At 44.6% G+C, this 24998-nt stretch overlaps 1 protein-coding gene across 17 annotated transcripts in view; it reads right to left on the bottom strand.

The window, feature by feature from the left end:
- The window catches only part of PPFIBP1 (PPFIA binding protein 1), a 1584927-nt gene that overhangs the window by 807070 nt on the left and 752859 nt on the right, over positions 1-24998 (bottom strand). For 13 of the 17 annotated variants that reach the window (XM_069628106.1, XM_069628107.1, XM_069628105.1 and 10 more), the window contains one exon: positions 21847-21931. In XM_069628106.1, coding sequence (XP_069484207.1) covers positions 21847-21931 — 85 coding nt within the window. The remainder of the gene's footprint in view (positions 1-21846; positions 21932-24998) is intronic. The other 4 variants (XM_069628108.1, XM_069628111.1, XM_069628117.1 and 1 more) reach the window with 1 other exon arrangement.

The raw sequence follows: 24998 nt of genomic DNA, 5'->3' as shown, positions 1-24998 counted from the left end.
TTTAGCCTGTCCCTGATTGCATTTAGCCTGTCCCTGATTGCATTTAGCCTGTCCCTGATTGCATTTAGCCTGTCCCTGATTGCATTTAGCTTGCCTATAACTGCATTTAGCCTGCCTATAATCGCATTTAGCCTGTCCCTGATTGCATTTAGCCTGTCCCTGATTGCATTTAGCTTGCCTATAACTGCATTTAGCCTGTCCCCGATTGCACTTAGCCTACATAGGATTGCGCTGTCCAACCTAGAGGTACCTGACTCCCGCAAACCAACTGTTCGTGCCTAAAACTAAGTTAGAATGATACTAACTCTTATTTACCTGTCAGCCTTTTGGACCACAATGCCAAAAATAAACCAGCAACCGAGGCCTACACCACAGGGCATACCGCCCGTGGACGAAGGACTCTTAACTCCCCCACTAGAGCCCAGCCATCAACCTTCACATTCACTTATTACCCACCAACTGCTAACATACCTCCCCTGTGACACTGCAAGTAGAAACGCAAAACTACGCTCTAGATTACCTAAAATTTACGAACCACTAGCTAGACTCAACACCTCTTGCAACAGAAGCAACACCAACTTCCGAAACACTCCTCCTATAAAAACTGACCCCCATCGCAATAACCGCCCAAATAAGCAGACCAATGCTAACAATAGCCTACCTAAAAAGAAAAGCAATGCCACCCAGGCCATAGCAAAGTCGAACCTCCAACTGAAGTGCGCCCTTATTAATGCCAGGTCACTAATAGCACACGCGACCGAAATTGCTGATCTCATTCAAATAGGAGACTATGACATCCTCGCCATAACAGAAACTTGGCTGCACCAAGCTGCAGGACCTGCCATAATGCTTGCCCTACCACATAATTACACCATACTTAGAGAAGATAGAGTCAACTCTCGAGGAGGTGGCCTAGCCATTATTGCTAAAAACAATCTCACCCTAAAAATTGAATCAAGTTCAACGACTAACTCCTGCGAATCATTAACTGCTAAACTCCTCGCATCTCCCTCTCATTCTATTAATATCCACCTTATCTACAGACCACCTGGCCCTATTGGCACGTTCGAGGAGGACATCTCCACGATCCTCTCAAACAACCTAAAAACTTCATCCCAAGTTATCCTTCTGGGAGACCTAAACCTAGGCTACAACGACCCTAAAGACCTGCAAGCAACTAATGTCACTAATATCATCTCAGAACTAGGCTTCTCCCAAAAAATCCTACAACCCACACATGAAAAAGGCCGTATACTTGACTGGGTTGCTGACTATAACTGCAATACTACGATTGTCGACATCAAACCACAAATTTGGACAGATCATGCACTGATAACCTTCCTCCTAAATGTTAACTTGACCATACCTACTGAAATTGTTCTGGCTCCCCCCCTGCCAACCAGAAACAAAAAACTTATAACTACAGAAAAACTGCTACCACTCATCCTCCCTAGACTAAACTCTCTACCTGACTCATCGGACACCTCATCACTAGTAAATGAATTCAACTCTTCTATGGCTACAGCTCTAGATACTATTGCCCCACTGAAACTCAGAAAGAGTAAGCCCAAAGCCCACCTAAACACCTGGTTTACTCCTCACCTCAAATCTCTAAGACTTGAAAAACGTAAATGTGAATCTGCTTGGCGACTAGTCCCAACAGAGACAAATAAAATTACACTCATCAATGCCTCCAAGATTTATAAAAATGAAATAAAGAAAGCAAAAAGAGAGAACTTCAACAACAGAATACTGCAGGCCAAATCTGGTACGAAGGAACTATTCCTTATACTAAAGGAACTAGAAAACCCTATTCCTGTCCAGGATAACTGTGATAAAAATAAAATATGGTGCTCGAACATCCAAAAAGCACTAAATGACAAAATTGCCACACTCCAAACAAAAATTGAGATAAAGAAACAGAATATTCCACCCTCAACTAACTTAAGAGGCAAACCACCAACTAGCACTAAACTAAACCATATATTTAACTTCTCGAAAGTAACCATACTTGAAACCGAAAAGATAATACTTTCACTCAAGCCATCCAATTGCCGAGGTGACCTATGCCCAGCCCAACTAATAAAAGACATGGCCAGAGACCTCTCACCATTCATTTCTAAGCTTATTAATGCCTCCTTTACTTCAGGCACTATTCCAGATAACCTCAAGCAATCTTGGGTCCTCCCCCTTCTAAAAAAACAAACATTGGACCCATCCATCCCGACTAACTACAGGCCTATCACAACGGTACCGTTCCTGTTAAAAATCCTAGACAGGGTAGCCTACCTGCAGATCCAAAAACACCTGGAGCTGCACCACCTTCTAGGCACAAGACAATCAGGTTTTAGACCTCAGCATGGAACTGAAACCGCACTTATCGATCTTAAAACTCAGGTCGATGAGCTGAGAGACTCCGGAAAGATGGCCTTACTCCTCTTGCTGGACCTCTCCGCAGCCTTCGACCTAGTGGATCATGATGTGCTATGCACCCACCTAGCAACAGCTGCCCACTTCTCCACGCATGCCATCGCATGGATCAAATCTTTCCTATCCGGTAGAACTATGAGAGTCTTCTCTACTTCTGCTGCTGCAGACCCAGTATCCATCACATGTGGAGTCCCACAAGGTTCTTGTGTCTCCCCCACTATGTACAATATCTTCACGAAGCCCTTGTTCGATGATCTAGATAATCTGGGTGTCACCTACACTAACTATGCGGATGACACTCAGATTCTCATACCACTCTCAGGGGATTATGAACAAGATTTGGCCTTGGTGAACAAGATCTATCTCATCATTCAGGCATGGATGGCCACCCACGGGCTATGCCTGAATGATGACAAAACTGAACTCATCATACTGGGGAACACACAAAACATCAAAAGACTAAAAGAAGAATACTCATCCTTCGTCATAGACGGCAACACTATCAAGGTGGCAAAAGTGGTAAAAACACTAGGGTTCTACCTTGATTCCCACCTCTCCCTAACCAAACAGGTGAGCGCAATGGCATCCAGCACCGCATATACCTGCAAGCTGATCAGAGCCGCAAAACCATACCTATCCACTGCCAACTGCCTAACCCTTGCCCGAGCATTAGTGCTGTCGAAATTGGACTATTGTAACGCTCTATATATAGGAGCCAACAAACACACGGTGCAAAAGATTCAAACACTACAAAACAATGCCCTTAGGGCTGCCTTAGGAATTCCAAAAAGGGAGCATATCTCAGAAGCTAGAAGACAATCTAACTGGCTCTCCACAGCGGACAAAATCAAACTTAAGACAGCTTCTCTAACCTTCAAAAGCATCAACCATCTAGCACCTAAATACCTAGCCGCTAGATTCAACAGAAAAATCTCCACTAGACCCACCAGAGAAGCATACTCTAACCAGTTAATGATACCCCCATTCAAACTAAGTACGGCCGGAGGAAACAGCTTCCCGGTCAAAGCTGCCCAGCTTTGGAACTCCCTCCCACCCGGCCTGAGATCCCCCCAATCCTACGCTCTCTTCAGATCCAACTGTATCAATTGGATCAAAGAAAATGACCGATAGTACGTTTGTAGAACAATGGTAATGGACTATGTACATAATTATATATCCTCTTTCTCCCTACTGCATATTTCCTGTTTATATTATGTTACATGTATACACCTTGGCCTGCATTATGTAATTTCTACTATGTATAATCACTATTTGTAATCATATGTAACCTGTAAAGTTTAAAGTATCCTTGAACAACGCGCCCGGTTACCCTCGGGTCTGGCGCGCGCTATAAATAATAAACTCAAACTCAAACTCAAACTCAAACAGAGTGAGGTGCATGGGAGAGTCCTGTTGGGGAATGACTTAAAAACTCTTGGAGTTGTATCAAGCACCCCCAGGTCTCCCAGCACAAGGAAACAGGAGCAGAAAAGGAGCGCCAGGCAGAGTACCTTAGGTGGCTCTTCAGAGGATGTTACAGAGGAATCTATAACACCGAGCCCACATGAATTACGAACTGCTATTTCAAGGAAGAATGAGACAAAGGAGAAAGCCAATATCTCAAAGAAAATGTCGGAAAGCACTCCTGTGCTAAAAACAAGGACATCCCCGAGAGGACTGTTCAAAGTCACACCGGTGACTACTCCACCAGCTGAGGCCGAGTGTGAGGAACAACCAGGAAAGGTTGAATCAGCTGCTGAAGATTCAGAGCTGGAAGACCTTCCCCCTGTTGGAGATCTGGATCCTAAAGACCATCCTGAGCTGCAGTCTTTACTGGCAGAAGGTGGCCCCTGTAGGGCAAACTTCAGCAGAGGCCAAACAGAGTGCCCTACTCTTGAAGGTCTTCAACAGGCAGCTTCCCAGCTGGACGGGCAAGAGCCAGGAAAGCATAGGTTGTACTGGGAAGATGGCCTCTTCTACAGTGAACCAACTGAGTCTATCCCAGGGGACTACAGAAGACTTATAGTGCCTCTAGAGTCAAGAAACCAGTTCCTACAGATAGCCCACAAGATTCCTTTGGATGGTCCCTTGAGCTTCAAGAAGACCAAGGAAAGGCTTTCTCTATATTTCTACTGGCCTAAGTTGGGGTCTGATGTAGATAAATTATGTAGGAGCTGTCACACTTGTCAGACATCTGACAAGAGTGGAGCCAAGAATGTGGCACCTTTGGTGCCTCTCCCAGTGGTGGGAGTCCCTTTTGAGAGGGAAGGAATCGACATTGTTGGTCCCTCTTCAGGCAATCGATTTATATTGGTTGTAGTAGACCATGCTAGTAGGTATCCTGAAGCCATACCTATGAGGACTGTTACAGCTCAGGCTGTTGCTAAGGCCCTACTTGGTATTTTTACCAGGGTAGGTTTTCCTAAGGAAGTCATCTCCGACAGGGGATCACATGTTATGCCCCACTAAACGCAGGCCATGTGGAAAAACTGTGGAGTGACCTACAAGTTCTCAACTGCCTACCATACCCAGACGAATGGGTTGGTAGAGAGGTTTAACCGTACTATGAAGAGCATGATAGGTGCCTTAGAAGAACCCCTTAGAAGAAAATGGGACCTTCCACTGAAATGCCTTCTATTTGCTTATAGAGAAGTCCCTCAGGAGGGAGTTGGATTTAGTCCCTTTGAGCTTCTCTATGGTCATCCAGTTAGAGGTCCTTTGGCCCTAATTAAGGAGGGTTTTTTAATTTTATTCGGATTTGTAAAGCGTGCAACAGCCCGGGGGCATCGTGGCGCTTGTTACAGACATAGCTTAGTTACATATCAAATACATGCACAGAAAATTACAGGCAAGTAATAATGTACAGAGATATTACATTGGCAGTAAATGCAAGTTATGTTTTACAAGGGAAAGAGTGAGGTTTTGAGTTTTCTTCGAAAGACAGGGAACACGTTTTCTGCTCTGATGTCTGAGGGTAGTGCGTTACAGTATTTGGCAGCAATGTATGGGAAACCTAGGCCACCAGCTTTGCCTCTATTGATTTGTGGGATGTGGATTTAGTTTGTGTATTGAGTTCTGGTGGGACGTTTGGAGGAGGATTTGGTGATTGTCTCAGATAGGTATGATGGTGCAGAGAGAGTGAGGCATCTGTGTGTAAGGGTGAGGATTTTGAGAGTGATACGCTCTTTGACCGGGAGCCATTTTGCTGATTGTCTGGCCTGGAAGATATGCTCCCTTTTAGAGATGCTTAAGGCGGAACAGAGCATATTGTTCTGCGTAACTTTTAGCCTCTAAGTTTCTTGTGGATGTGCCTGCCAGTAGAGCATTGCAATAGTCTAATTTGGCTCCAATGGTTGCTCTGGCTATGAAGAGACAATTAGGTTTGGATGGTATGGTTTAATGGCATTTATGAGTTTGGTGGTATGTGCAGATGAGGATGTGGTTGCGCTAAACCTGTCTCGTCATGGATAGGGTGGAGTCTAAGTAGACCCCCAATGTTTTGACGGCTGTGGACACAGGGATAATGGAGTTGTCAATGGTGAAGTTAGTGTACAGTTCATCAAGTTTGGCTATGGTGTTCTTTTGACCCAATATCATAATTTCTGTCTTATACCCATTGAGGCAGAGGCCATTGACCGCCATCCAGGCCTGGATGGTGGAATAAATTGTGTGAAGCACCTCGGGGTCTGTGTGGTATGAGCAGGAGAGAGGTAGGAGTACCTGTGTATCATCAGCGTAGTTTGTATACGCAATATCAAGTGAGTCAAGCTTGTCGAAAAGAGGCTTTGTGAACAAGTTGTATAATGTGGGTGCTGTGCAGGATCCCTGTGGGACTCCGCAGTGGATGGTAGTGGGTGTGGCATTTGCTATGTTCGAGAAGACATTCATTGCTCTTCCTTTGAGGAAAGAGGGAACCCAAAGAGCTGCTTCTTTGGAGAAGTTAGCTGCGTGTGTAAGGTGAGATGAAACGCCCATGGAGGTGAGATGTGAGAGTCTTGTGATCAACCAGATCGAAGGCGGCCGAGAGATCTAGGAGTAGTAGAAGGGCCGGTTTGCCTTTGTCCATGATTTGGGTGATCTGGTTCTTTAGATCCACTAAGGCTGTTTTGGTGCTGTGTACTTTCCTGAACCCCGACTGCCTAGTCCCTAGGATAGTGAGGGTTTCCAGGAAATGTTGGATCTGGTTATGTGCGGCTTTGTCCAGTACCTTAAGGAGGAAACGCACAGTTGTTATAGGTCTGTAGTTGTTTGGTTGTAGAGGGTCGAGGGTCTTTTTTTTTTTTAGTAGGGGGCTCTCAGGTTCAGGCTGTTTAGTGTCTACAATTGTACCCTTATCACTCTCCCACTCCTCACCTGAGGTTTCTGAGTTGGCTTTCGAAGGCTCGTCTGAAGAAGTCTCCACAGGTTTCTCTCTCCAGGCTCTTGGGTTCTTCTTCTTCACTGTCTTGCCCTTTTGTTTGAAGAGATAGGGCCGAGCTCCTCCGGAGGCCACTTTCCCAGTAAGGCAATATGCCCGCCAGCGGGGACTCCGTGGAGCCCAACCCAAACCAGGGAAAAGCCGCAGCAGAAAAACCCTGGGTAGTTTCAGGTGAGTTGGTCTGTTCAAATAGGTATTCACAATCCTTCTTGGAATACTGTTCAGTGAGTGGGTCATTTGCAATCCTCCTTGGAATCCCACTTCTTGGGAGTACTACATACACCAGAATGCACTTGGGTGCAATGTCTATGCTTTGGAAAAGATTCCAAGAACTCCGTGAGCAAGGTTGAGTAAATAAACAGAGGGGGGGTGACACAGGTCAGAGGAAGCACACAACTCCGGGGAAACTAGTTGAAAGTGGCAGCTGCTTGTAAAAGCGTGTGTGTTAGAAAAGAACTGCAGATAGCAAGTTCACGCTCGCTCAGTAATGGCCCCAGACTGAACGCAGGTGTCTGCTGACTCCAGCAAAAATAACAGACACACACGATGGGAAGGTAGCAAGAAAGCGTGAGCAGGGAAAACAATGTAAAGGCAAATGGGTGGAATAACAAGGAGCAGCACGAGACAGGAGCACTGTCAACTAGCGTCGGAAAAGAAATCAGTTGCAACACACCGGTTGCCACACCTGACAGCTAATTATAGCCTTTGTTCCAGCGAGGCTAGAACGTAACGTCCAGGTAAAGGAGAAGCTCAGTCCTCCTTCCATTGCTTCCATCTCTCCCACAGGCTCCATGGGCGTTTCATGACAGGCGCGCACCCAAGCCTCTTTGAGGCTGGCTGTGATAATGCCTGTTCTGAATGAAGCATTAATGAAAGCCGTACAGAGCAGTGCAAAGCGGTCTGCGCATTGCTTGATGAGCTTAGGTGGGCATATGTCCCCTTTACATGGTGAGGGTTTGCGTTTTTTGAGTATGTTCATGACTTCTAATTCAGTGATGTCCCTGAAAGAGAAGACGGGTTTGGTGGAGTTGGTAGAGGCGGGAGTTGAGCTAGTTGGCTTGGTTCCGGTATGCAGCGGTAGGGCTTTGCATTGGTCCTGGATTTTCTTTTGGAGATCGATTTTGTCTAACATGGCAGATTGAATGCTGGCACACCAGGCTTCATCTTTGACTATTTCATCTGGTGTATTCGGTGGAGAGATGCGCTCATTGAAAATGGTGAAAATGTCCTTTGAGTGCGATTTAGCATTGGAAATGCGGGTGTTAAAAGCGTTTGCTTTGGCTATGGCAGCTTTGTATTGATGGGAGATTAAGTTGACGTTGTTTTTGGCACTGTAACTTGGATTGTTTTGCCAATTTTTTAGTGCTATTCTTTTGCCAGAGTGCAATAACTGGAGTTCTTCAGTAAACCAGGAGTTGGTGTGTAGAGATTTCTTTTCTTTTTTGCATTCATGCGATTTCGTCAATGGTTTTAGTGAGAATATCTGTGTAGATGTCTGCTAAGGTGTTCAGATCATTAGAGAAAGGGGGTGCTAGTTCAGGGATATTAAGGTAAGGGCGCAGGTAATCCTGGTTGAGCTTCTGTCACGACCCTTGCCCCATTTCCCCACTGGCAAGTCCACTTGCCAGGTAAGATCAGGGCTCCAGGCTCCATTAAGGCCTTGCATCCACTCCCAAGACTCTCTTGGAGCCAGTCCTGGCGCCTCGCCAAGCTCATACTCATGTTAATATTAATATTAATGTTAAAGGATATTTGTACTGCGCACTATCACCACCCGAGTGGTCTCCTGGCGCTCTGGCTCATTGTGGAGAACATGTGTAAAAGGGACTACTTTTTCATTGGGCCTGCAGCTAACATGAAGGCACTCGCATAGCTTGGTTGCTAGGAACTAAGCTATGCGGTATAGTGTTTTGGGTGTGGTAGCCTGGAACTACTTTACCTGGACTACTTTGTTGGGAGGCTATTTAAACCACACCCAAGCAACAAGGCACGCTTTCTGTTACTTTGCAGACTGCAACGTGACGCTCACCGTGTCCTGTGATACCCACGAGCCTCGGGATAACGAACCTACAGAGGAGACAAAAGGAAACATCATTAGCAGAATCTTACCTGCTATCTCCATCCTGTAATCTGCTCCCAGCTCCAGTGAACAGCTTCTTCTGGACACCGCATACCTTCCAGATCGAAACGACCTGAAAAGAAAAAGGAGAAGACAACATTAGAAAAGGCATACTCCGGCATTGCTAAAGCTACGAACAGCACAAGAAGCTTACCTGGCTTGTCACCTCCCGGCCCGCATCACTCCAGAGTTCCACACCCGCTGCAGAAGCACTGCGACCTGTAAGGAAGAAAGGACATAGGTTGGCAAAGGCAAGACAAAGCAGCACTGCGCATAGCGCTTACTTAACGCATTATAGTGCACATTACGCGCCATAATTTACTGGTGGGGCTCAAACCAACCAGTTCGCCACGCTGAAGCTCCGCACACCTAGGGAGAAAGAAAGAACATTATTAATCAAAAGAAAGGCAGGCAAGACTAACAGCGCTATACAGAACTGCTGCATTAAGACCTACCTTATAGACACTTGAACGGGCACGTGCCACTGAAGTAACTCGGTCGCCCATGCCCACAGAAGACAACGCGCCCCTGCTAAGAAGGTAGGACGGAGAGCACGCCTAATACCACAACAAGGTGAGGAGAGGGCCTGAAGGGCTGAAGCTAAAAGGGTGGTGGGAGGATACTTACCGCAGTCGGCCAGTCTTGAACCCAGCCCTCCTGTGTTTTTAGGCTAGACATCCTCCAAAGCCTCCATCCCGAAAATTGGGGAGAAGGTTCCGGCAACCAACCCAGGCTGAGTGGCGTCCCCGTGGATACCAGGTGAGCGTAACAGCTTCTTGGAACTTCTCACTTGAGTTGCAGTAGCAGGGGTGAGAGTTTTGCGGCTTTTAGAGATGGGTAGAGTGAACTCAATACAGTTGTGATCAGTCCATGGCATGGCCGTATTGGAGATGATGGAGGTGAGGCAGTTATGGTCAGCGATCCAATTTAGGATGCGGCCTTTGGAATGTCAGAGTTCCTTGGTGAGGGTATCAGCAGGTTTATCTTTCGTGTCATTAAATCCTAGGTTAAAGTCTCCTAGTAGGAGGGTCTTGATGTAGTTACTGAGTATGTGGATGAGGTGTTCTTGAAAGTCCAAGTGGAGGCCTGGGGGGTGGTATCGCACATGAATGTTGATGGTGCTCTTGGGGGACACAGTGAGTTTAGCAGATAGGATTTCTGAGTTGCTAGTCGATGGGTGACTGACCAGTCGGAGAGAGAGGCTCTCTTTATAGATGAGGGCTACTCCGCCACCCACTCGAGCTGGTCTATCTTGTCTGAGGATGGTAAAGCCTGGTGGAAGTGCAAGTGCAACGGCGGGACCGGAAGCTTCATATAGCCAGGTTTCTGTGATGGCAAGTAGGTCAATGTTCTTGTCTATTAAGAGGTTGTGGATTTCGAGTGCATGGGCTGGGAAGGAGCGTACATTGAGGAGGGCACATTTGATGTACGGTGTGTGTGTTTATGTTGGTAGTGAGGGTGGTGGTGGAGTCCGAGTTAGGTGTGGCATGTGTGCTAGTATTGTGGGGTCTGATGTGGTTGGTGTGTGATTGTTTGCATGTGCTGGAGTGTTCGAGAAGGGGGGTGTGTATGTGGGTCGAGCGTGAGCTTAGTCTATCATTTCTAAGTGCTGTGGGAGTGGGTTGCGAGCTGTATTCTGTAGGAAGAGTGCGAGTTCTGAGTCTGTTCAGTCTGCAGATAGTGTTGAGGCATGGGGGTACGGAGGAAGTGGCAGCATGTGGGTGGAGTGCATGTTGTGATGTTTTCAGGGTGTACATGGTAGTATGTTGTAGGGCAGACGGAACGGGGCTAGGCGGTGTTAATTGCATAGAGGGGAGTGCAGTGTAAGTGGAGAGGATAGAGAGTGTGGTGAGGAGGGTGAGCAGAGTGGTAGTGGTCGGGGAGTTAGCGGTGTAGAGTTTGCAGATGGCTATGGGCAGCATTGTGTGCGTGATGGAGACAGTGGGTGGTACTGGTGGCAGCTAGCCGAGTATGGTGATAAGTATCTAGTGGGTGGCCTTGAGTTAATTGAGGTAAGGAGCAGTGGTGCCCCTAGGGTTGCGAGGGGCTTCGAGTGTCAGGCACTATGCATGTGGAGAGTTACCTTAAAGCAGGAAGGGGGAGGGTCGTGCATCTGTTGTATCAATGGATTAAGGATACCTGTCGCCAGCGACAGATTAATAGTTCCAAACATTGGGCAGCAGCGCGTTGACAAAAGTAACTTCGTGTGCGCACCCATGGGCAAACAGGATGGCCTTATTCAGCCTTTGTCGGCTGCCGGCTTTCCGCCTGCCGGCGTAAGTGTGCACTGGATATCCCGATGCGTTGCTTAGCAACGTGGAGGCCTCCAAGCCTCGCTCTGGTGCCACGCAGCACCCGGCATTTTGTTTCTATACCTGGAAGCGCAGACCAGCTGATCCAAATGCTCAGTTCTGCAGAATCTGGTTGGAGAGTGCTCCTTCTCCAAAGACAGTGAGAGTCACTGACTATGTGTTAGGTCTCCGAAGGAGAATGAAACACACAATGACAGAAGCATCTGATAACTTAAAAGCAGGTCAGGCTCTGGTGAAGCATTGGCATGACCAGAAGGCAACATGGTTGAGTTTACTCAAGACCAGCACGTTTTAGTTATGGTTCCTACAAGGCAGAGGGCCTTACAGGACAAATGGATAGGACCCTTCAAGGTTGTGGGAAAACTTGGAGAGGTCAACTATCTGGTGGACACAGGCAATCCTAAGGATGCCCCCAGGGTCTTTCACACATCTGTTTAAAGGCCTATGTCTCAAGACCAGAAGTGGGAGCTTTGCTTCTAGCTTCAGCTCAAGAGGAGGAAGAGAGTGAACCTCTACCTGATCTCCTCAGGGGACAAACTTTAGATGAGAAAATAGAAGGAGTTAATCTCTCTTCCAATCTGACACTGGAACAACAGGAGGAGTGCAAGTTTCTATAAAATCAGTTTGCCTCCCTGTTTTCACTATCATCAGGCTTGACCCCTTGGGGCCAGCATGATATTCACATTGGTGACAGTTTACCTGTCAAAAGCAGAGGTTACAGGATGTCAGATCATGTCAGAACCCACATAAAGGAAGAGGTCAACAAGATGCTTGATCTCTGGATAATATAACCCTCTACCAGTCCATGGTCTAGTCCAGTTGTGCTAGTGCCAAAGGCAGGATCCAAAGAGTTGAGAGTCTGTGTGGACTATAGAGCTCTAAATGCAGTCACTAAGGCTGATGCCCATCCTTTACCTCGGACAGATGATCTGGTGGACAAACTTGGTTCAGCCAAGTACCTCAGTACATTTAACCTAACGTCAGGCTATTGGCAAATAGCCCTGACAGACCACGCCAAGGAGAAAACTGGATTTTCAACCCCAGCAGGCCTCGACCAGTTTAGGGTAATGCCTTTTGGACTAAAGAATGCACCTGCAACATTCCAAAGGATGGTAAATCAAGTTCTGAATGGGATAGAGGACTTCTGCATGGCATACTTGGATGACATTTCAGTGTTCAGCCCTACTTGGAAAGAACATGTTGACCACTTAGGATATGTTTTGAAGGCTCTTGAGCAGGCCCATCTGACCATAAAGGCAAGTAAATGTCAAATTGGTCAGAGCAAAGTGGTCTACCTTGGACATGAGGTAGGATGAGGTGAAATAAGGACATTGCCTAGCAAAGTACAAGCTCTACAAGAATGGGCCACCACTACTACTCAAACCCAACCCACACGCACTACCAGATCATCGCATTCACACAACTCCTTGGTTCCAAGATACAATCTAAAAACAGCAGGAGGAGCCAGCTTCCCAGTCCAAGCGGCCAAACGATGGTACTTTATCCCCACCCCCCTCAGACAGGAACCCTCCTTCCTCACTTTCAAAGCCGGTATAAAAAACTGTGCTGAGTAACAAACCCCCCCAGTAAAAAGAACTCACTAGGCTTGCTTTGGTTCAATCGCCTGTTAGCCTACTATTGTATCTCTTTTCCTGCATCACATTTGACACATCTGTAACCAGGGTCCTTTTTGTTTTTGTTGCTTCTAATCTGTATGCCCATCTATGTCTGTAACCTTTAGGTTTTGCAAGCGCCCAGTTACCTCAGGGTTAGGTGCGTGATAGAAATACAAATACAAAAACCCAAGTGAGAGCCTTCTTAGGTCTCACTGGTTATTATAGGAACTTCATAGAGAACTATGGATCCATAGCTTCTCCCTTGAATGTGGTCTCCTCACCCAAATTTCCTAAAAAGGTTAGATGGAAAGAGGAGTGCAAAAAGGCATTTGAAGGATTTAAGAAAGCCCTTTGTCAATCTCCAGTCTTAAGAGCTCCGGACTACAGCCAAACCCTCATTGTGCAAATAGATGCTTTCAATACAGTTATAGGTGCAGTTCTGAGTCAGTCGAATGTGAAAAGTAGGGAGCACGCCATCTGCTTCATCAGCAGAAAGCTGAAGGAACCAGAAACAAGGCGGGCAACCACTGAAAGAGAATGTTTTGCTATTGTGTGGTCACTGAAGAAGTTTAGACCATACTTGTATGGATCTACTTTTGTGATTCAGACTGACCACCAGCCCTTGAGATGGTTAATGCAGATGAAGGGGGAAAATCCTAAATTGTTAAGATGGTCAATCAGCCTACATGGGTTTGATTTTACCATTGAACAAAGGTCAGGGTGTAATCACCAAAATGCTGATGGTCTCTCCAGAATGTTTGACTGACTGAGTAAGGAGATTCATCCAGGGGTGGATTAAATCCTCCTATCCCTTAGTCTGGGGGGGCGGTTAGGGAGAATTCTCATAAATGTGCTAATTCCCTTCACCTTAGAGACCCCCAGCAACTATGCTGGATTTTGAGGACTTGATTTTTTACCTGGAAAGAGTGTGAGCCTTTTTCCTCACTCGTTCATGTATTTTGATGCATGTTTTACACTGGTGTTCTTTGATTATGTACTTTTAAGATAACTTCATAGGCATCTTCTCATGTGTGTTACACAGCACCCTCAGTGCAGTGACACAGGGATGTATTTTTAGACTTCCCAAAGGTGTAAATACCTACACTGGGATAAACTACTGTTTCCCAGAGAATGTAAGTTTAAATTGACTTTACTAGTCTTTTTAAATTCCTAGACCCAGCCCACACTATCTTCCTATAGAGTGCTGGAGGGGTTACCTAGTATCCCCTGTGTCTAGAAACTAATGTAGCAGTCAAATGCTACCCTTTTCTATCGAAATGAATGGTGGGAGTGCTTTTAGAACAAACTACCATGATTTTTCCCAACCGCGAACACCGGTATCTAAAAATCGCGGGAGCCATGTTTCTCATTATAGCGCCTTAAGCCCCTTAGTTTAAATTGATCCCAGTCTTCTTTTTTCGCCATTACTTTTTGGAAAGGTCCTTCTAGTGTTTGTCTCTGCGCCAAACCAGGTTTGGTCCCTTTGTTTCTATGCATTTGGTGGGCTTCAGGACTGAAGACCGCCTCTGGTGCCTAAGTGTCTGGGGTGGGCAGGAAGTGAGGGAGGTGCCCCAAACTCCCTGTGCTTAGACTCCTAGGAGTCTAAAATGCACTCTGGCATGATTGGCTGGCTGACTGTCCGGCAAGGACAGCCACTCTGCTCAGTGAGTGGCAGCTAGGCTGTAATGAATGGGAGAAAACTGTTTAAAAGGCAAGTCTCTTGGACTGGAAAGCAGAGTCGACCACTGGAACGAAAGAACCGAAGACGAGCTGGAAGAGGACGGCTGCTGCAACTCCTGGACCATTGGTTTGCCCGGTGAAGCCCTGCTGCAGGTCTGAATTGCCAAGTTCATCCCGACAGAGAAGCCCCTTCAAGAACGACTTCTTGGGACCAATCAACTCGTAAGCCACCTGGATACCATTCTCGAAGCTGGTTAGGATTAACCAGGGGGAAGGACACCAACTTGTGTGCTTGAATTACAGCTACTATTTTGTCAGCGTTTTCTGATGATCCCCTGCAGTGCAGGAGTCCTCCGACGTCCTCCCTCTTGTCCCCACGATTGAGGCTCAGGAACAGTGAGATCTGCAGGAACTGCCAGGAACCAACGTCTTCAGCTGCATCTTTTGCTTCATACTAAGGTACTGTGCCAACCCGATTGAGAGAACGCCTCTCTCGTGGTGAAAGTTCATGAAACTTTCCCAACTTGCAGGCCTAATCAGCTTGTGACCCGACAAACGATTCTGTTTCGTACAAACTACTTCTGAGAACTTTTGTAAAGACTTTACCGTTTACTTCAAGAACTGCTCTTTCCTATCCAAGACACTAGTCCATTGACTTTGGCCTAGGCCTATTGAACTGAATAGAGTCCTCTAGTGAACTGAAACTACTTGCACTGCCTAAGAAAGTATTTGTGATGTCTTCTGCTAACTTCTGCCTTTTACTCCCATTGAAAGTAACTGAAATGCCATTTTGCTCCTATTACAGGGGAGCCTAATTTGTTCAGAAACTCATTGGTTTGTTATTGAAATATGTTTGTGTATAATATTAAGTTGCCTCCTTCTAGTGAATGTTTTCGAAATGATTGCGTAATAAATTAATAAGTGTTTTACCAACCTTGAGTGTAAGTGTCTACTTGAACCACTGATTGTAAGACCTCTGTGTAACCTCTTGTACTGCTCACATTTCCTCTTGAGATGAGCCTGGCTGCTCAGCTCGCTACCACAAAACTGTGTAGTAGAGACTTCTACCATAGGTTGGTTTTGCTTACACCCGTAGTCCTAATTGTATGTGGTGGTTCCAGAGCGTACTGCATGCAATTCTGCCTAACAGCAGGATTTTATAAAATGGGCTTTGGAGAGAAATATAATGGACAAAAACCAATCAGGTTTCTTCCCAGGGATTGGAACGGCGCTGAATTTGAGGATTCTGGCAGCCATTAAAAACAACCCTGGACACTAAAACAAACTGTATTTTTAGCTCTAATTGATTTTAAACAGGCCTTCGATTCAGTGCCCCGCGAAATTTTATGGTCAAAACTTTTAACTAGCACCTGTCCATTTTATATTAGTTATTTAATACATCAATTTTACTGAAACACCTCTATCATGGTAAAATTGACAACAACCAGCTTGCTATTAAAAGCCATTTTAACAAATATTGGTTTAAAACAAGGCCGTCCTTTAGCGTTGTTTCTATTCAATTTTTACATCAGTGATCTACATAAAACCTTTAGCGCAGTTCGATCATTTTCCCTGAGGTTAGTCAAAACAGAGATCCCTCATCTATTATATGCAGATGATTTGGTGATCATGAATAGTACGCCTATTGGGCTGCAAAGAAAACTGACAGCCCCAAGCTGCTACGTGGAGGCCAACCACTTAACAATTAATATCACCAAATCAAATGTACTTATTTTTCACCACTGTTTACCCAAAGCAGGTTATCTATTCAACTGGATGCTCTCAAAGACCTCTGTCCCACAAACCCTCCAATATAAATATCTTGGAGTTAACATCTAGACGAATATGACAGACCAACCTTATAAAGCCGAACGCAGGGGCAAAATGAGACTACTAGCAACCCAGGGCAAAGCCTTATTACGGAAATACGGAAAATTCTCTCTTAAACCAGCTATAGTATTTTACAATCAGAAAGTGGTTCAGATCACCACATTTGGTAGCCAATCCAAATCATTGAAGGACTCTCCCCGGTGGGATAGCCTAGAGGGCATTTATTGGAAGGCTATTTTACCGGTGCCCCAAAGCATGCCCATCCATATTATCAGATTCAAACTGGGGCTCACTTCCCTATCCACTGTAGCAGCCTGGCAGATGTTGGCAACCTACAGCAAATGCATTACGACAACAAAAGACTCCGCTCTTTTGGTCCTTAAATCTCTGCTAGAAACACCTATAGGGGGCCCGCTGCAATTTTGGAAGTACATTTGTCTAACCACACTACAAAATGCTGATATCTCAACAGATATATTAACATCTAATCCTGACAGAGCCAAACTCAAACTGCACCAGTGGGACTGGATAAATACGTGGGAGATGTGTTAATCAGGAGCATTCACACAAAAATCTTTAAAGGAGTTGTCCCAATATCTAGCAATATTCCATTACCCATTTTATGCCAATGCAATCCTTCGGATGAGGTTTGATTTATGGCCTACAAAAGGTAAAACTGGCCTCTTATTCTAAGCTAGAAAATGTTGATAGAACCTGCTACTTCTGTAAAATTGAAACTTTCACAGAAACCTTAAAGCACCTAATAACTGAATGCTCTGCACTATAAAATACTAGACATTGCTTTTTTCATAAACATTTTAGCAATTTTAGGTTGCTAACTAGAGATCGGCTGTGGGTAGAAGTGCTACATGCCACTAGAATCTCATTAAACATTGCAACTGTACAGTTCCTGCCATCCTTTGATCTCGCTGTGGAGACTGACACTGGAACGAAGACAGACAGCAGCTGCGAAATTTACTTGCTGACAATATGTCAATAAATGATCAGAGAAATGACACAGCCAATACTGCGTACATGCAGTGGCTATTGCTAAGCTGCTCTACGGCACCTCAAAGGTGAATAAAGCCATAGTCCGCACCCACCATACTTGCCCCCACAGCTATTACATTAAGTGATGCTAATACCGACAACACAACACCCATCTATAGCTCAAACCCGATATCCAACGCTTGCAATTGCTTGGACACGATAACCGCAGCTGATGCGGAACTACTATTAATAACTTGTATTTAGCTCTAGTGAGTTCATGTGAATTTACGCTAATTATAAAACTGTGTGACACTCCAATACCGAGTTGCTGACAAAACACACGAGTTCTCTATCCAAGGCAAATGAATGCTTACCTATGTCTGATTGTGAGTCTCTTCCTGTTTTTAGAATCATTGCTAATTAGGTTTTCTCTTTTTTACCTAAATATATTGTAGCCCAAACTATATTGAGGCCTACAGACAAACATTTTAGATTCTGCTGAGACGAATCCATTGCCAGCTTGTGCAAAACAGAACTATAGCTGAATATTGAATGCTTGATAACATGTAGGATGCGTTGATCTAAAACAATTGATTTTTAGGCACATATGACTGCATGTTTATAATGAGTTTTAAAAATGTTGTTGATTCTATGGTCTCACAAAATGTTTAACTCAAGATTGAGGTCAAAATGCTGCTAATCTTCACAAATCCTTATCAGATCTGAAGACCGAATTGCTGCTAATGCATATGATACATTTAGCAACATTAAGGAAATTCCATCTAGATATGATCACATGATTTAAAGAAATGTTAATAGCATGATTTTAGTAGATTTTAGTTCAATTGTTGATTATTGGTTAACAGGTTGATTCTGCCTATGTCCAATCTCTGATATGCATTGATATATCAAAGAAGAAACCTAAATCATGATCTCCGAGGACTGTAAGACCTTAAACAATTCAACCCAGACAATGTACTTTTACATGAGCTCCACTGTAATAATTATTTCTACCTAACAATGATTACATGTCTGCAAACCAATGTAAACTGGATGTTTTTGCACGATGAGCTACAATTCAAGAAGGAAATCATACAGATGAACCTAGCACTTGCAAATTGCTGGCTGCACTACCACGATTTGTTGACTTTATTATTTATCTGTTCCTCCTTTGCTTCGCACTTTCCACTTCTCCCCCCTTCCATGCACTTTTCCCCTCCCCCTCTCCCATGCACTAGCGCGTTCTCACTGTCACTGGGCCTAGTAAGATCGCTGTTTTGTTCTCCCTTGTTCCCCTCCCTTGCCTTGTCACGCTCTAAAACACTTATGTATGAGCGCGACAGAAATAAAATATCAATCATTGAATTCCACAGAGCAATTTTAAAGTGACAAATCCAATGTAAATCCAATGCAACTATGTGTTAATGATTGAATCATGTCATATTGAAAAAGTTGTAATTACAACTTAAATCAATTATAATAAAAAAATAAATAAAAAAACACATCACTTCTCATTCACCCACCAGTCACTCTCACTTTCTCTTGCATCCACTCATTACATAGGTACACACCCATCCGCTCATTTCATTCTCTACACAGGCACATACATACCCACCCCACCCAGAACATTCAAAACGCACATCACATCTCATTCACCCACCAGTCACTCACACCTTCTATTACATCCACTCATTGCATTCTCTACACATGCACACCCAAACACCCAGAACATTCAAAAACACATGTTACATAACTTCTCATTCACCCACCAGTCATTCACACCTTCTCTTACATCCACTCATTGCATTCTCTACACAGGCACATACGCCCCCACGTAGAACATTCAAAAACACAGATCACTTCTCATTCACCCACCATTCACATACATCTGACACGCATTTCACACATGCAAAACACACATCATATTAAAAAAAAAAGCCTGCTTACCTTTTTCTTGGTGCTTCGGTCCGTCCTTCCAAGCAAAACACGAACCAGGAAGCTGCAAGAGCTTCCTGGTTCCTGTATGTGAGCTGCAAGGAAGCCGAGGGAGAAAGGGTTGGAGCTGAACGTGGCATGTCACATGTGCCACATGTCACGATCAGCTCCAACCCCTACTGAGTGCTTCCCCGGCCCAGCCTTCACCCTGATGGGTAAGGACTGGTCCGGGGACCCACCTGACCTGGTGTGGCGGGTCCACCTGCGCCGCGGGAGGGCAGCTACACCAGGAGCACCTGTTTGTGTTGTGGCAAAAACAAAAAAAACTTTTTTATTTTTAATGTTGGGGTCGCAAGGGAGTACCAGGGGTTGCAACTGTGGCCTGATTCTCAAAAGTAATTTTAAAGTATGTTTACATTGTTACATGAATTGCCTTTTTAAAGAATGATTGTTTAAAAATTGATTTTAACTAAATAAATAACTATTTATAACTGAAAACTTGAGTGTAAATGTTACTTGCATTTATGAATTTCAATTGTACAGCTCTACACCTCACATTTACCCCTCTTGAGATAGGCCTGGCTGCTCAGTCACACTACCAACTTGTGTAGTACAGACCTATACCAAAAGGTGGGCTACCTAATACCAAGCAGATAAGTTTTGTGTAGTCTCACACGGTGTGACTGCATCAATTCTTACCTAACACGGTTTGAACGGTGCAGATCCATACCATTTCTGGACTTGCTTCAAGCTCTGAATTTGTATAAGAAATGGACCACTCAGCCATTTCTTTAGATCATCATTGCAGCAAGAATCCCTTGAAGAAGCACAGCCTGCTGAAGATCTGAAAACGACTCCTGCAGGGGCTCACCATGCCTTCCTGAGCCCAGACAGGTGAAGCTCTGTGTCACTAACTCTTCTTCCAAGACCCACCCTGAGCAGTACTTCAGCCTTGGACAAGTGGGACCACCTAGTCTTCACACCTTCTCAGTCTCCCTTTGTTTCCACAAAGTAAATTACTTTGTTGTAATTTACTTCGTGAAAATTACTTCAAAAATACTTTGAAATGTATATGTGTATGTAGTTTAAGAGGTTAAAGGGGTGTGTGGAAGGGTTGGGGTAGGGGAAAGAGGGGTTAGGGGTGGCCCGCCCCCATAAAAGGATGGCCCTCCCCCATAAAAATAAATGTTGCAATAAAATGTAGACGTAATTTCCACAAAGTAAATTATCACAAAATAATTTACTTCATGGATATTACATGGAACTGGCTTATCGATGATCCTGCCTTTGGCAGCCTTTCGGAAATGTCCCTGGACTACCCAGTGAACTAACTAGCTCTTGTGGGCTACCTTGTCAGAAGTGTCTGGTTCCACGTTCAAACCCATCGTCAGTGGTCGCCAACTCGTACCACAAGTCGCCTTCTTCCTGAATTTCAATGTCCCAGCATCAAGGTGTGCTGTCCTAGAGCAGCTTCTGCAAATTCTCCTGGAAGGACAGCTGTTGTCCCCTGTGTGCAAAGACCGACTCTGGGACTCACCTTTCTATAACCTGTGAAGTGTCCTAAGGAAGTCTGCATCAGTGTTTCTTGCACTTCATTGCTAGAGGATGCATCTTGCAGCTACACCCGACCAGACGAATCCTCGAACCCGGGAACTCCTAGGCATCCCCTCAACAGAACCAACATTAGAAATTGAGCCCCCAAGGACCCCCAGCTGATCCACAACATCTGGGAAAAATCAGAGTCAGGGGGGTAAGTAAATTCAGTGTATTTGTCCCACAGTCATCCATAGAACAACATTGGGAACAAGTCCCTAAATCTCCTACATTCCATTCCACTCACCTTTTGGTCATCGAACCTGGGTAGAGAAACATGAAATATAAGAAAATGATCACTTGCCTTTAGTAAAATTGTTGAATAACTTTTTGAAATTTCACCAACACAAGTGAACTGTAATTTACCTGCAGAGACTCCTTTCAGGGGAGAAACATTGTGGCTCCTGTCACTTTTGGGCACAACACAAGGATCCATTTTCTTAGGGTTTGGGCTGCTAAAGTAAGGGAGTTAACTTGTGATCTGGTTCCGTCATTTATTGCATTTAATCTACTTACCTGCTCGCTGAATGGGTGACTTTAAATGCATTAATGAAGCTTTGATGAATGTATATATTTGTGCGATACTACTACCTGTTAAATTAATTTTTCAATGTGTCCAGAAGGCCTATAATAAATACCCATCATGAGGAAATGAAATTACGTAATGAAGGAGTAGGCTATGGATGAAAGGCTTAGATAGTGGTTTTCTCTTATATATTCAGAATATAATTCAAAATGGTTGCCTTTTAGATGTTTGAATAGTACAGGCAGGAGACATTTTAAATTGAAAGAGATAAAACAAAATACAAGGTTACTCGCAATGAAATCCCTTTAACCCTAAAACATATTACAATTCTGATAGCTAGGTTTCACCATCACACATCAGGACAGTGATTTGAAACTGAAAGTTTCAATCTGAACTACCTTTTTTACCTTGGGCTGAAATAACCATGTCTTGCACTTTCTTGTATCTGTTCAGACACTGACGAAGATCTTCTATCTTTCGATCCTGAAATGAAAAGCATTCAACAAGTCATCCATTAGCAGAGTTGCATACACATTTTTGCGGTTTCAATGGCATATTTTATAGCACAACTCTTGGATACTTGAAATAAATCATGAAATTATTGGCTAAGAGGAAATTAGTCAACATATTAAAAGACTAGAGAAAGATATAAAAACAAATATTCAGTCTTTGCAGGGTGAATGTTTCAGAAAGTGGGTATTCTCGTTTTATCCTCCTCCTGTGTTAGTAAAGATTTTTTTCATGCTGCTTTCCTCCCATAGACTTCTATGGGACACCCTTTCTTTTTAGTTTGTATAGACTCCTGATCTGACTTTTTGTAGGCAAGTAAAGCCTTCTGATTTACTTCCCTTGTCCTTTTGCTCATTCTTATGGGAAACTGATCACTCAATAAGACTAATCAGTACTGAGAGACTATGTTTTTCTTTGTGAATTTCTTGCATTGTTACAACTGCAGACATCAAGTCAAAGTGATTGTTGTTAGGATACTTTTTATGCTTATATCTTTTTCTGGAATGACGTTTTGATTACATTCACAATGTGCCTAGGATGAGTAGGTGGCAACGGATATGTTTCTACTGTGTTTTATACTTTTTGGTCATACACTTTTACCTTAACCGTAAAGGGCTATTATAGGTGGCTCTCACCTTTAAATGTAGGTGCCACAACGTTTTTGCTTGTCCTTTGGCCATATTGTTTTCTTCCTGCTTCTCGGAACATATGGGAAGCCATTTCCTAGGGAAAGCTGCAGTTTTCACCCAGCCAAGAGGCAGTTTTGTGTGAGCCCCGATGCAGGCACTGCAACCATCTTTTCCCAGTGCATATCATGGTGCCTGAATGCCTGTTGCTTGGCAGATGATGTGGCCAGTGGCTATCCATGATTGGATAGCCACTGCCAGTATGAATGGTGGAGATCCTTGCCATTGGGGGGCATGGGTGAGCTCCCAACGCAAATCTTGGATAAAAGGAGGGTTCCTGCAGCCATTCGACAGAATTGTTCGATCCAAGACCTCTACAAAGAGTTGCAATCCATTGACGACTCCTGTGAAGTCCAGGTGCAGCCCCATTCCTCTGCCCTGATCTCAAGAAGTCCTTTCTTGGTGCTTCAACCCTTGGTCTGGTGGGAGCAACCAGACTCGGCCCCTGCTCGAGGAGCTGTGCCTTCTGAGCCTTTGGAAGTGTCCCTGGGCCAACAGTGGAGTGACCAGCTCTCTCTCCTGGGCTACCTCGCAGCAGCCAATGCTGTTCCTAGCGCATCATTGGAACATGGAGGAACTTGAGCTTGTACTACAAGACACCTGCTCCTCCATTTCCAGCCTTCTTACATCAACCAAAGGTGTGCTGAGCCTGCTCCTTTGTTTGTCCATTGAAGGTAAAATTATAAAGGAGTTTTTAACAAAGTTTAACGTATGGGCTCGAAACGAGCTCCTGTGAGCCTTTGTAGAACTATATGTCTTAATCGCTGGTACCCGACATCAGGATTTTGTTTTGTTTTAGTGTGGTATAGGGTGCTAGATGTAATTTAATAGAGTTAAAAACCAACCCAGGGTCTAAAAAGTGTAATCGATATTATAATATCTGTGGGAGTGCAGTTAATGGGTTTAAATCCTCTTCCCCCAAATTACAAACTGTTTCCACTTGTTGAAGTAGCAGTCTCTTGTGCTGAGTTTTATTTATTTGGATTTATAAAGTGCCCAGCAGCCCGGAGGCATTGTGGCGCTGTTACAGAATATTCACTTAATGCAGGTTATGACAGTTGTTACAGAGGCAGTTATAGACATTCAATGACCGTGTTGATAGACGTTCCGAGGTTACAGAGGAACAGTGTTGGAGGCAGTGCAGTATGGTTTAGTTAAACAACTTTGTTTTTAGTACTTTTCTGAACGTTGTGAGGGATTGTTCATTTCTTAAATTGAGCGGAAGCGAGTTTCAAGCTTTAGGGGCTAGAACTTCAAAGCTGATTCCGGCAGCTTTAGCTCTTTTGAATGCTGGGACAGGGAGTCAGTGTGAGTATTGGTCACGTTTAGGTCTGTGGGCAGGAGCCTGGTGTATTGTTTCCGCTAGGTAGGCTTGGGCGGTCTGTGCGAGGCATCTGTGTGATTGTGGGACCTTGAATGTTATGCGTTCTTTGATCGGGAGCCAGTGGGCATCTTTTCTTGCCTGGGAGATGTGCACTCTCCTGGGGATACGAGGTGCGGCTCTAAGGGCGCTGTTTTGTGCAATTTGCAGTCTGTTGATTGCGGAAGTGCCTAGGAGTAGGATGTTGCAGTAATCCAACTTTGCGCAGATTGTGGCTCTAGCGATGTTGAGGCAGTTCTTTGGTGACAGGTAGGGTTTCACAGCATTTATACTTTTTGAGGTAAGTGCTGCTGATGATGATATAACGTCGACTTGCCTAACCATTGATAAGGTGGAGTCCAGGTAGACACCAAGGGTTTTCACTGCAACCGAGGTTGTAATGACACTGTTCTCAATGCAATGCTGAAGGAGCTGTATTTGTCGTCTAGTTTGTTTTTTTTAGGGATTCTTTGGGGCCCCCCCAGTAGTATTTCAGTTTTTTCCCTGTTTAGACATAGGCCATTGGCCCCCATCCAAGCCTGGATGCGTGCATATCTATCTTGGAGGGTGTTGAGGTCTTGCTCATAGTTGCCTGTTAAGGGGAGAAGAATTTGTGCGTCATCGGCATAGTTGGTAAAGGCTACATACAGCTTTCTGGGAGTTTTAAATGCCCAAACTTTAGGATTATGGGAGCCAATCTGCAAGTTAAATGTTTGGAGGCATGGATGTGTCAATTGACCGAGTTGCTGTGTTTGAAAGTTGTGTTTGGCTTATTTCTTCATTTGTGGTTGAATCGCTGTTGAGATGTATTTCTAGAATCTGACCTGGTGGACAGATTTTAGGAGGCCACCTTAGTTATAGTGAACAGGCAAGGCAAACATGGGGAGCAGTCAAGGCTATTCTCCTCAGGAGAGTGGGTGGGGTCAGAGGCCCGCAATGAGACCATACAAAGGACTGGATGGGTCGCCGAGAGGCGGGTCACTGGAGGTTGGTT

Source organism: Ambystoma mexicanum, chromosome 12 (assembly GCF_040938575.1).
Source record: "Ambystoma mexicanum isolate Mex_15411 chromosome 12, UKY_AmexF1_1, whole genome shotgun sequence".
Classification (NCBI taxonomy): Eukaryota; Metazoa; Chordata; class Amphibia; order Caudata; family Ambystomatidae; genus Ambystoma; species Ambystoma mexicanum.
Note: the sequence above shows the minus strand (reverse complement) of the source record. Positions and strands in the feature narration are given on the sequence as shown.